The following is a 10,933-nucleotide window of genomic DNA, read 5'->3' as shown; positions in this document are numbered from 1 at the left end:
GACATGCAGCCTGAGTTAACACAGGTCATTTTCATTATTGATTAATCTAGGTAGTTTCTTGACTAACTGATAAATCATTAAACATATAATAGGTCTGAAAATAGTACGAAAATGTCTATCACAGGTCCCGAGTCCCGAGACCCCCCCACACACACACACAACCAATAGCCTGAACGCATAAGATGTCCTGATAGATAAGAAATCCTGACAAGTGTAAAGCTGGAATCAGAAAATAGTTGCTAAGTGACTTGAATCAACTATTTTTGTTGTTGTGATTATCAACTAATCAATTGGATCTTAAAGTAATAATCTTCAAGATTTTCATTATAAACAAATGTCTGATAAGGCACTATCTATCACCAAATGAAGTAACACAATTGTGATTGAGCCTGTGGCGTCAAATGGTGACTATCATGGGTCGATGACATTTAAGTTTAAGCACCAAAATGACTAGTTAGGATTAGGGTCAAAACATGGTCCCCTCAAGTACCAGGTAAATACTATTCTAAGTCAAAAAGTCTGAACTATTCCTTAAAACTTATTCCCACTCATATTATACAGTTACTGTGCTCATCTGTTAGAACACCTGATACAGGATGTAAATTTGTTTTTCCCTTCACCTCAGGATGAATCCCTAGCACCTTCCAGCCAGCATAGTCAATGAGAGAAGCTTGTCTCCTTCCTGCTCGGAGCGCCTTTTCTCGTGTTTATTTTATCGGACCTAAGGCACTTTACCTCCCTTTCAATATCTCTCAACCTCTCTCCAACGCGCTGCAGAGCTCTTTCATAGCCGCATGGTGTTTGGCCTCCTGAGTGGCTAAAGGGAGGATTTGATGAGTCAGCGGGCAAATTGAGCCTTCATGCTTTATTCTAACAACCTGACCATAGCACATTCCCATTTGTAGCCTGTTTTCAGGAATTGTGAGACTGTTGTTACTATGCATCGTTAGTGCAGAGGACTTTTGGCCTCTGGACATGGGCTCTGGGCTTGATGTCATGTAGCTACATTATATAACACTATGAAATAAAAGGTCACTTTTCAAGATGAAGGGTCACTCTTGGTGCTTACTGAGACTTTTGTTAAACGAGTAAAAGTTAATAAGTGCAAAGGAGGTCCTTTCACATCATTAGATACAGAAGAAAAGAAGATTCCAAATTAGTTATAGGCTCAAATAAACTGTCCACCAAGAGGTACATGTTAGGTTGTTGTTGATACAATAAATATATGAATAATGTTGTGGAGAAACAATAACCAGTACGCAGAGTATGCAGATATTATACTTACCCCATTTCACAATAAAATTCAATAAAATCTTCACAACAGAATTTGAAAGATGAGGCGTTTCAATATTAATCCTAGCCTAACCCCATTTTATAGCCTAAGGGCATGAGTATGCTCCAACCAACGCGCCTGTTCGCTGGTTGAAGAGTATCTGAAACCTCTAACCCCCAAACATTCCCACAGCAGAAAAAGAGGGCTTTGTGTCTGACAATTATTGTAACTTTCAGAAAGGGACAATCCAACAATCAACACCCACATTTAGTAACGATTGTGCAGAGCCCCAGAGGTGACATGGAGGAAAACATGTACCGGGGACAAACACTTTTGCGTGATCTTGACTTTGTTTTGCAAGGTCTTTAGTTTTATTTGTGAGATCTTGACTTTGAAATGGAGGGAAGGAAAAAAATAAAATTAAAAAAATTAAAAAAGAAAATTAAAAAAACATGTACTGGGACATTTTTTTATTATCAATTTTTTCCTCCATGAAAGTCAAGATCTGGAGTTTAGTGTTTGTCCCCAGTACATGTTTTGTTTTTTTCTCCATGTCATCTCCGGGGCTCCGTATAATTGTCCTGGTGAGCAAAGGTAAGAACTTTTCTCTTAGACAACTGTTTCCGTAACTATTCATAGGTAAAAACGTGTGCAGCACCATGGATGCCTGTCAGTCTCAATATGTGTACCATCATCCCTTATATTTAAAGGCAGAGTTGGTAACTATTTTCAATATACCATTTTTTTCTAAATATTTTTAAATGGTCTTTACACTCAATAGCAACAGCAATAAATAACTTATGGGCTCTGAAAAAGAGCTAAAATATCCGTCAACTGTAGCTGCTGTAATCCTGTAAAAACGCCCACCAATCACATCACTGTCCACTTGGAATAAACTAATGCGTCGAACAGTAGTCATGTTTGTTTTTAACATTCAGTATGAAAAAAATAGGTGTTTGCTAATCGGTGAATAAAATATCGAGTAAAATTGTGGTCCTTTCTCCGCTCTGAAGCAGCGACGCAGTTGTGCTCGTGCATGTCTGTGAGTGGGTTGGAGCCCCGTGGGCAGGGGGAGGGGTTAGACAGAGTCCTGAGGAGGTGCTACTTTCAAATCTTGCTAGCTTTTCAACATTTCCAACTCTGCCTTTAAATGGTTTTCATATTTTCGCTCCTGTCTATGACAGCTGGCTTTTTTTACCCCGCCTTTGCGTGTGGCCTTTCGAAAAGGCCATTATGAAGGACGCGTCATGTGTAATACTGTAGCCTTTTTTGAGTACATCCCAGCTTTAATCCCTCCAACATTCATGTGTTGCGTCATGTACCAGTGTTTTTTCTGTAGTTCAAGTACTTGTAGTAATTCAGCTGGTACATGGCTCTCTTCTCATCCTATGATAAGATAGTTACTTAATGATGCTAGTTATCCTTTTAGCCTTTGGTGTATCTAGTCTCAAAGAACCCCCATTAAATGTTAAGGATCATACAACTGCAGTTTATGCCCCCCACCCCTTGTATTTTTACTCGCCTCTAACATGGAGGCGTTGTATCTGAGAAAGGGAATTCCCTAAACGGGACTTGGAAAACAAGGAAGCTGAGAGCTCTGGGGAGATGGTAAACTTGGATGCTTGCAACCATAGATAGATGAGGGAAGCAGAGCCTCCTGTAAAGGAAAAAAACACACACTTCTATGTGAACTGCTGTCAGTGGAGTATTGATATGAGTATGTGTGTGTGTGTGTGTGTTTGTGTACTTCATGATCTAATTGTTAGGACAAAATGTGGGCAAAGGAGGTTGCTTTTCTCCAATACAAACCAAGCAGTGCAGCGTAACTCTGATAGTAGCCTACCTAAGTGATATGCTTTAACCATGCGGCCATGCGGCCATGCGGCCATTGACCCTTGCCCCGTGAACCTTATTTGCTTTGATTGCCCTTGCTGCCACAGTCTCCCAGTGTACATGCTGTTCTACATTTTGCTTATTGTAGGCAGTTCTTTGTCCTCACTTTGTCATATCAATCCACTCAGAGTCAAAGGTTATTGGGTTCTCTTCTTTCAACGCCCCTGCAAGTTTGATTGATAATGAGTAAGTAGCAATTCACAATGTTGACTTGATAACAATCAAGTAGGATGCAATAAAGAGGACTTTTCCTGCACATTGGTTCAACTCCTCGCTCTTTGAAGAACCGCTGCAGTAGTAAAACAGGCTTTAGCTTTAATAGGCTTGTATAAATGCCTGTGAAAGTCCCTATTGGCCGACCAGGAGGCCCTAATTCCCTCCTGTACAGGAAGTTCCCGTTTGTTTTCCACTCACATTTTATTGACCAAGTTTTCTGACAGCACTTGACTCAATAACCGTTGATGACCCAAGAGTTTTATGGTTTTATGTGTTGTTTTTGGACCCAGCAAGAAAAAGCATGTTGTGAAGTTTGAAAGGCCCGGTGACTTGGCAGCATGTGACTGAGAGGTTTATTGATTGGAGCACTATAAGTGTAATGTGACAGACCATGGTGTTATTTGGCCATGTATAACTGTTGTTCTTATGGCAGTGTCTTGTAAGAAGACAACATGACTGGAAATAGGTGATAGTGTATTGGGGAAATAACATGATGGAAAATAGGGAAGGGAAGGGGGTAAATAGTTGGTCTGACATGTAGGTTTGGGTATCGTTTAAAAAATGTTGGAACCCGTATCGATACAAATACCATGACTTTGATGCTGGCTCCTGGACGATACTTATTTTTCAATACCAATTTTATTAAAAACAATCTTAACAAAAATAAATGACATTACACATTAACCCATAAATCTTTTCATTTATTTTTTAGCTCCTACTACGTGAGCCCCGTCTCTGTACATAGCGTAGAGTTTTTCCTGCGTGTCTTTACGACGTGTAACGTTAGACAGCTGACCACCACTATTATTATATTTTAGTAGAAGCATGCTTTTATCCAGTACTTTCACTGCATTCTTAATTATGTTTCGAGCAAAACGTATTTTGTCTCAAAATGTATTTGTCTTTGAAGTATCACAAATATGTTTCTAATCAAAGTCTGTGAAGGAAGGAAGTTGGGGCTTATCACATAACTCAGGACTGTCACCCAGGAGACCGACGTTCCCGTGGGACAACCAACAAAAAACTAAATCTATGTAACAAACACACATATGTAAACCAAAACCAATATTTTTTTAACAAACTTAGTAGTCATGTTGTCTAATCCTAACCAAGTAGTTTTGTTTCAATTGACCGTTAACCACGTGTTTATAACAGTGACCTTGTGAAACTAGAAAATGTGAAAACTTGCGCAAGCAGTTTCATTGTATGGGAATGTCATTTTTAGGAAGTATGTACCATTAATATACTGTATAGAAGTGTCAGGTTTGGCAGCCATCCTCTGCAGTGCAGTAGTTTTCTCCCACTTAAGCTACTTAAAGCCATAAACAAAGTGAGGCCTGTTTTCTTTTGCAGATAATGGTAAACTTTGACACCGAGTGATGTTTCTGATCAGTTTTTTCACACATTAGTGTCCAGTCTGTGAGGCATCATTGAGATCAGAGTTAAGTAATGGAGCAAGTATTTGCATGAGTGAAAGTGTGTGTGTGTGTGTGTGTGTGTGTGTGTGTGTGTGTGTGTGTGTATGTGTGTGCATGTGTGGTTTGTGTGTCCCTAGAGCAGGTGGATTGCAAGGGTCAGTGAAAGAGTGTAAAAGCTTGCACACCACACACACACACACACACACAACACCACACACACACACACACCCACACACACACACACTACAGCACAGCAGATCTAGTCTAATTAAAGCACAGCAGTGATTTCAGGGGCTCCGTGAAAGGAGAATGGTGTGTGTGGTCGGTGTGTGTGTGTGTGTGTGTTGTGTGTGTGTGTGTGTGTGTGTGTTAGGTCGTTGGCTTCAGCATGATCGCCCGTCAAATGAACATGTATTCTACAGGACCTCGGGTTCCATTTGAGTTCAGACGCGGCGCTGCAACGAACGGTGGCTGTTTTATGTGAAAAAGTTGATAATTAGTCCCCCAGTGACTGACAATGAGATGGAAAGAGAAAGGGGGGGGGGGGGGGGGGGGGGGGGGGGGGGGGTATTGAAGGAAGAGGAGAGAGCGCTTAGCACACTTAATGCTCCGACCTGACACTGTCTGGGAATCATTGATGAATTGTTTATTATTTTTTCCCTAACCCTTTTCTCCTTCATCATCCCTCTCCTGTCTTTGAATGATCAGTAGATTAGAATCCATCCACTCTTCTGATTTGATTAGCAACAAAACAAAGAAACATTTCTCATCAACCGGAGTGGGTTTTTTTTGTCTGTTTTTTGCAAATAGTAGCAGATATCAAACTATTGTCACTTTTTGGAAGCCTTTATTCATTATTTTTTGTAAAAGTTGCTCTGGTAATAATTACCAATTAAAATTCTTTCTTTTTGCCTCACTTTTCACTAATTAGCTGAGAGGGACATTGGCTACAAATTCTCTGTAGTTCCCCACCTCCCTTCCACACGCATACTGGCATACTGTACACCCTCATGTACACCTCACATGTTTTTTGCTGTGATCTGTGCTTACCTTGTCATTTTGTTGCAAAATTAACTAAATCAAACTCAGAAGAGGCTCTGATATTGCTGAGTTGATTATATTACAGCATGAGATGTTGTAAGATGCTATAAACTGTGTGTGTACTACAGTGAACATTTAGCCTTTTTTTGTATGACATTACAGATTTTACATATTACGTAATTCCAATGCCTAAAACATTTGTAAAAAATAACTCATATTAATATTAATTGTTATCCTTAATAATTTCTTTTTGTACAGCTTTGCATTTAAAGATTTTCCTTTTTAATTAATGCCCAGTATTCATTGTCCATCAACAAAACTATAATCATTTAATAAATAAACGGGGTATTTTATTCAATAATTCCAGTAGGTTTAGACTCTATATACTGTGCTTTGAAACAGCATTTAGGGAAACTTAGTATAGAAAATATGACAAAGCTGGATAAAGAAAAAAAATTAGAGATGAGAGAAAGTGGGTTGTGGACTCTTTTCTGAAATCCTGGCTGCAGCCCTCATCAGCAAAACACATAAAAAGTCCTCCACATTTTTAAGACTTTCTGAGCAACTCAGAAACTTTTATTTCCATATCTTTGCTACATTTTGTTTAATTTGCAGATGGAAGCAAGTCTATTATTTTTCTTGTTGACCTGCGTAGGACGCCTGTATGGTAAAGCCTAAAGCCCACACTCTACTGGGTTAACTAGGCTATATTACTGCATCATAGAGGTGTTGGTAATGTGAAGGCCTGTTAAGGAGTCTGATAGCGGGTCAGGCAGCTGAGTGGCAGCAGGAAAAAGCACATGTCATGTTTGTTTGGAGCCTCTTTTGTCACAGGCTGCACCCCCTCCCCCTTTTCCTGCCCTCTTCTTGGCCTTATTTAGTCCCCTGCAGTGTCATCCACAGGTCAGGGTGAGCATGCACACGCTACATCCAGCTCACACACACACCGGCAACACAAGAACAGACAGACAGACACACACACACACACACACACACACACACACACACACACACACACACACACACACACATACATGCAGATTATAATAGCATGGTAGAGTGCATCATAGATGGAAGTGCCTTGAAGGACCTGCTTCTCATTCTCTAGACCTCATTAGCTGCTGATTTATCTCTCCCTCCTTCCTCCTAATGCTCTGGGTGGGTGGATGGGGTGTGTGTGAGAGTGTGGGAAGGGGGTACCATGTGAGAAATATGTGTATTTTCAGAGATTAGTGTGTGTGTGGTGTGTGTGTGTGTGTTGGTCCGGAGGTGTCAACTAGACACAGGGACTCTGTCATTCCAAATTAGCACACTGTGAGCACACTCAACCTGGGGTCAAACAAATTAATAAAAGATCACACATACACACACACACATACACACACACACACACACACACACACACACACACACACACACACATACACACACACAATCTGATTAAATATTCTGCAGCCCTGCGCTTTATAATCATGACAAGTACACACACAGCGCTCTGGTCCACCATTCTCCATTTAGCACATTTTTGTCCTGTCTTGCAATAATCTGCTCAAGCCCCTTGTGAGCTTATTATTGCCAAAGAAAAGTGCTTATAGCTGCACGTAAAGGTGGGATTTTGGAAAGATGCTAAATTTAATTTTGCACAAGGAAGTCATAGTGAATAAAAACTCCCCATAATAATGAATTTTTAAAATGCTTTAAAAAAAATATTTTTTGCACTAATAATTAAGCCACTTTCTGTTTTGTTTTGATATAAAAGGATGGCAAAGGCATTAGGTTAAGGAGCAGCTCTGGTGCTAATATGACTGTGACTCTGCCCTACATAATTCATTGACTCCTGGGGAATGTATGTCTCCGGAGGAGAACCTTTTTTTTTTTTTCCTTTACCTGATTCTCTCCCTTTTCTCACATCGCCGTCTCAAGAGACGATTCGGAGTAAAGGGGGGGAGTAAGGGTGGAGCCATGTGGTGCATTTTGAAGTCTTCTTTAAAGTAAAAAAGGAAGAAACAAAAGAAAAAGACAGAACTAAAAATGTAAAGTTGTAGAACTATCCCGATATATAAGAATACACGTAATTTTTACCTTTTTGTCTTTGAAATATGAACCTATTCTAATATTTCCTTGAGGATACTGTGACACTATAAGTCGGTCTTGAATCGTAGTTTCTGCCATAAAGAAGTCTGAGTTAACATTAGACATTAACGCAGCTGATATTCAAAGGTAAACTGGATGTGTACATAATCTTACCATACTGACTGAATTATATGGATGTGGACAAATGCTGCCTTTAGAAACTAATTTGGCTGTTTTTCAAGACACGAGGGCCTGTAATTCTCTGACATGTTTAGGCTCTGTTATTATTATTTTCCATTGCTTTGTTATTATACTTCACAACAGCACTCACAGAGATTGGTCAAGTATCAAGTGCCGTCCTATCTGAACTTCTGTTTTGCTTCCTCCTATAGATGTAAAGAACTTGGAGAACTTCCACCTGGTAGAAAGCGTCCAGGAGCAAGTCAACGCAGCGCTGCTGGACTACGTCATGTGTAACTACCCGCAGCAAACAGACAAGTTTGGCCAGCTGCTCCTTCGGCTGCCAGAGATCCGAGCCATCAGCCTGCAGGCTGAAGAATACCTTTACTACAAACACCTGAACGGCGACGTGCCGTGCAACAACCTGCTTATTGAAATGCTTCACGCCAAGAGGGCTTAAGAGGGGACTGCGCTACGCATAATGCAGCTGTACAGACATCCTGAGAGTTTTGCTGCTGCCCCAAATCTCCAAATCTTGATTGAGTGATGACCTGGAAGATGGAGAGCAGAGAGTTAGCAACTCTTGTTTATATTTAGCTCATTTGGATCTTCAAGTTACTTGGATTTGGACAAACACACAGAGACAAAAAACAGCATATGGATCCCTTTATTCTGAAAAAAATGTCTGAAAGCAGAGCCCCTTCTCCTTAACCACACAGACAAAGATAATATTGAAAGGTGAAATAAAAAAAACTTGAAACAAACACTGCATTGGGCACGAGATGGGGTCTAATCGTCTGCACGAGCACAGACTATCAAGACTGGCAGGCTGCAACTGACAGAAATAACAGCCCTCGAGTGTTTTAGCGCTATTGACATTGTGAGAGGCTTTTAAGGCTGAGAAGGAAGCTGCTTAACACCGGCCATCTTTCAGACAGCTTTGTGACAGAGCGGTTGCTTATTTGGGTGGACGATCCTCCAGTGTGCTTTCACTGAAACCGGCTTTTAGCTGTCGTTGGTACTGTAAACACAAATGGGAAAGCGGTCGACCAGGCCAGAGACTCTTACCGTCACGTTTTGTGAACTCACATAAGACGCATGCCACGGCAACTTGATCTGACTGAGAAGGGACAACTGACAGTTAAAAAAGAAACGTCAAAAAAAAAAATGGAACATTCTTTAATGAACAAAATGATAAATAGGCCAACATGATGAAAAATAAGATGTTCTTTTTTCTCTTGTAATGAAAGTCATTTGCTCCTCATGGTCACCTTGTGGTTCCCCTTTCTTATTCCACATCCCCAAAACATCTTAAACTATGTACCTCAGAAAGACCAGTGTTAAATAAATTCAATTAATAATGTCAGCTGAAACATTTGTATTTATAGCCCCTTTTTCCTGCAAAAAAAAAAAAAACCTTGAATAATCTTTTTATTATTTCATTACAACTGGAACAAAACAAAGTGTGATTCTGGAGTTGGAGAAGGCTCGACCCTGCCTTTTTCCGGAAAGACCAAAGCCTGCTGCAGAACAGAAGAAGGAAATTACAAAAACCTTAATAATCAGTATTATAAGAGAAAAAAAAAAAGATTTGTGATGTCACAGTTATGTGAGTCTTGCCTTATTTCATTACCATGCTAGCTAACCGTGCAGATGTGAATGAAAATATGTACAAATATATATATAAAGTATTAATGTTGTAAAAATTAAAAAAAAAGAATAATTCAACAGGTGTTTACATTCATGTGGTCATATGGGAGAGAACTGTGATGAAGCATAAATTGCAAAGCAATGATTTCCTAAAAAAAGAAATCCACAAAATTAAGAAAAAAAAGATCCCTTTGGTTTGCTTTCTTCGGTGTGTGTACAGTGTTTTATTTTTTATTTGTTTTGAGCAGTACTTAAATTATGTCGTGAGACACTAAAATCAAAAAGGAATCACACTTAAAATATTAATTTCTATCTGTGTGTGCTGGCATTCAAGCATTTGTTTCTTTAGCAGTGCTGTATAAGGGTTCCGTTTCACTTTCAACCTTTGTTTTGACTTCTTTTTTATTTACAGTGCTTTTACCTTTTTGATGTACAGTATGTCACTGGTTACGCTTAATAATGAAGATAATTTATTGCGTCTCTGGGTTTACATCTTTGTGTTATATGACGTGAGGTGTCTGCGCCAGAATAAATTTGTTTACTGTAGCATGTTCTTCTTTTGTTACCACAAGTAGTTCAGTGATGCAGATCTGGAGCAAAATAATGGGCTTTCAAAAAGAAAAATCACCACAAATGTTTTGTCTTTTAAATGTTTATGCAAGTCAGTACATTGAAAAGAGTATCATATTTAAGCAAGGAAGTGTTAAGGATTTCTGTGCCACATACTTTTTTTTTTTTTCCTTTTCAATCTGCATCATTGTCCCTTCTAGTTTGCTCTTATACCAAAGACTGCGTCTTTCCCCGTGAGCTGTGACTTAGTATTGTGTCCAAAATGAACAAAACAGGCTCTTTTTTTTCTAAAAAAGGACACCCTAAATTATTTTTATGTGGAGTTTTTCCACATGTGCTGTAGTTGTTACTGTTTTGTTTTTTTAAATGTCCCAACATTTGCCTCCCACAACAACCTGTGGTGTTTGTTTGTTTACTTGTTGACAATTTGTTAATTGAGTCATAGAACGATAAAGTCTTTCAATGGCATGTTTATTGTACAGAAACTTCACTTAAAATCCCATGTCATTAAGCAGTTCCTGGTTCAGAGCTCAATTTTCTGACACCTTCATTAATTGTGTCTATTGATCAGACAATCTATTATCACCGACTTTCTCAAATTCTGTGATTAGGTTCTGCA

The 10,933-nt window shown here is 39.4% G+C and overlaps 1 protein-coding gene across 1 annotated transcript in view; it reads left to right on the top strand.

Annotated features, from left to right (window-relative positions):
* Positions 1 to 10,670, top strand: part of nr5a2 (nuclear receptor subfamily 5, group A, member 2) — a 70,281-nt gene extending 59,611 nt beyond the window's left edge. The window contains exon 7 of the mRNA XM_032525746.1: positions 8,307 to 10,670. Coding sequence (XP_032381637.1) covers positions 8,307 to 8,554 — 248 coding nt within the window. The 3' untranslated portion in view covers positions 8,555 to 10,670. The remainder of the gene's footprint in view (positions 1 to 8,306) is intronic.
* Positions 10,671 to 10,933: the final 263 nt, after the last annotated feature.

Source organism: Etheostoma spectabile, chromosome 9, assembly GCF_008692095.1.
Source record: "Etheostoma spectabile isolate EspeVRDwgs_2016 chromosome 9, UIUC_Espe_1.0, whole genome shotgun sequence".
Classification (NCBI taxonomy): Eukaryota; Metazoa; Chordata; class Actinopteri; order Perciformes; family Percidae; genus Etheostoma; species Etheostoma spectabile.
This window is presented reverse-complemented; position numbering and strand designations above follow the sequence as displayed.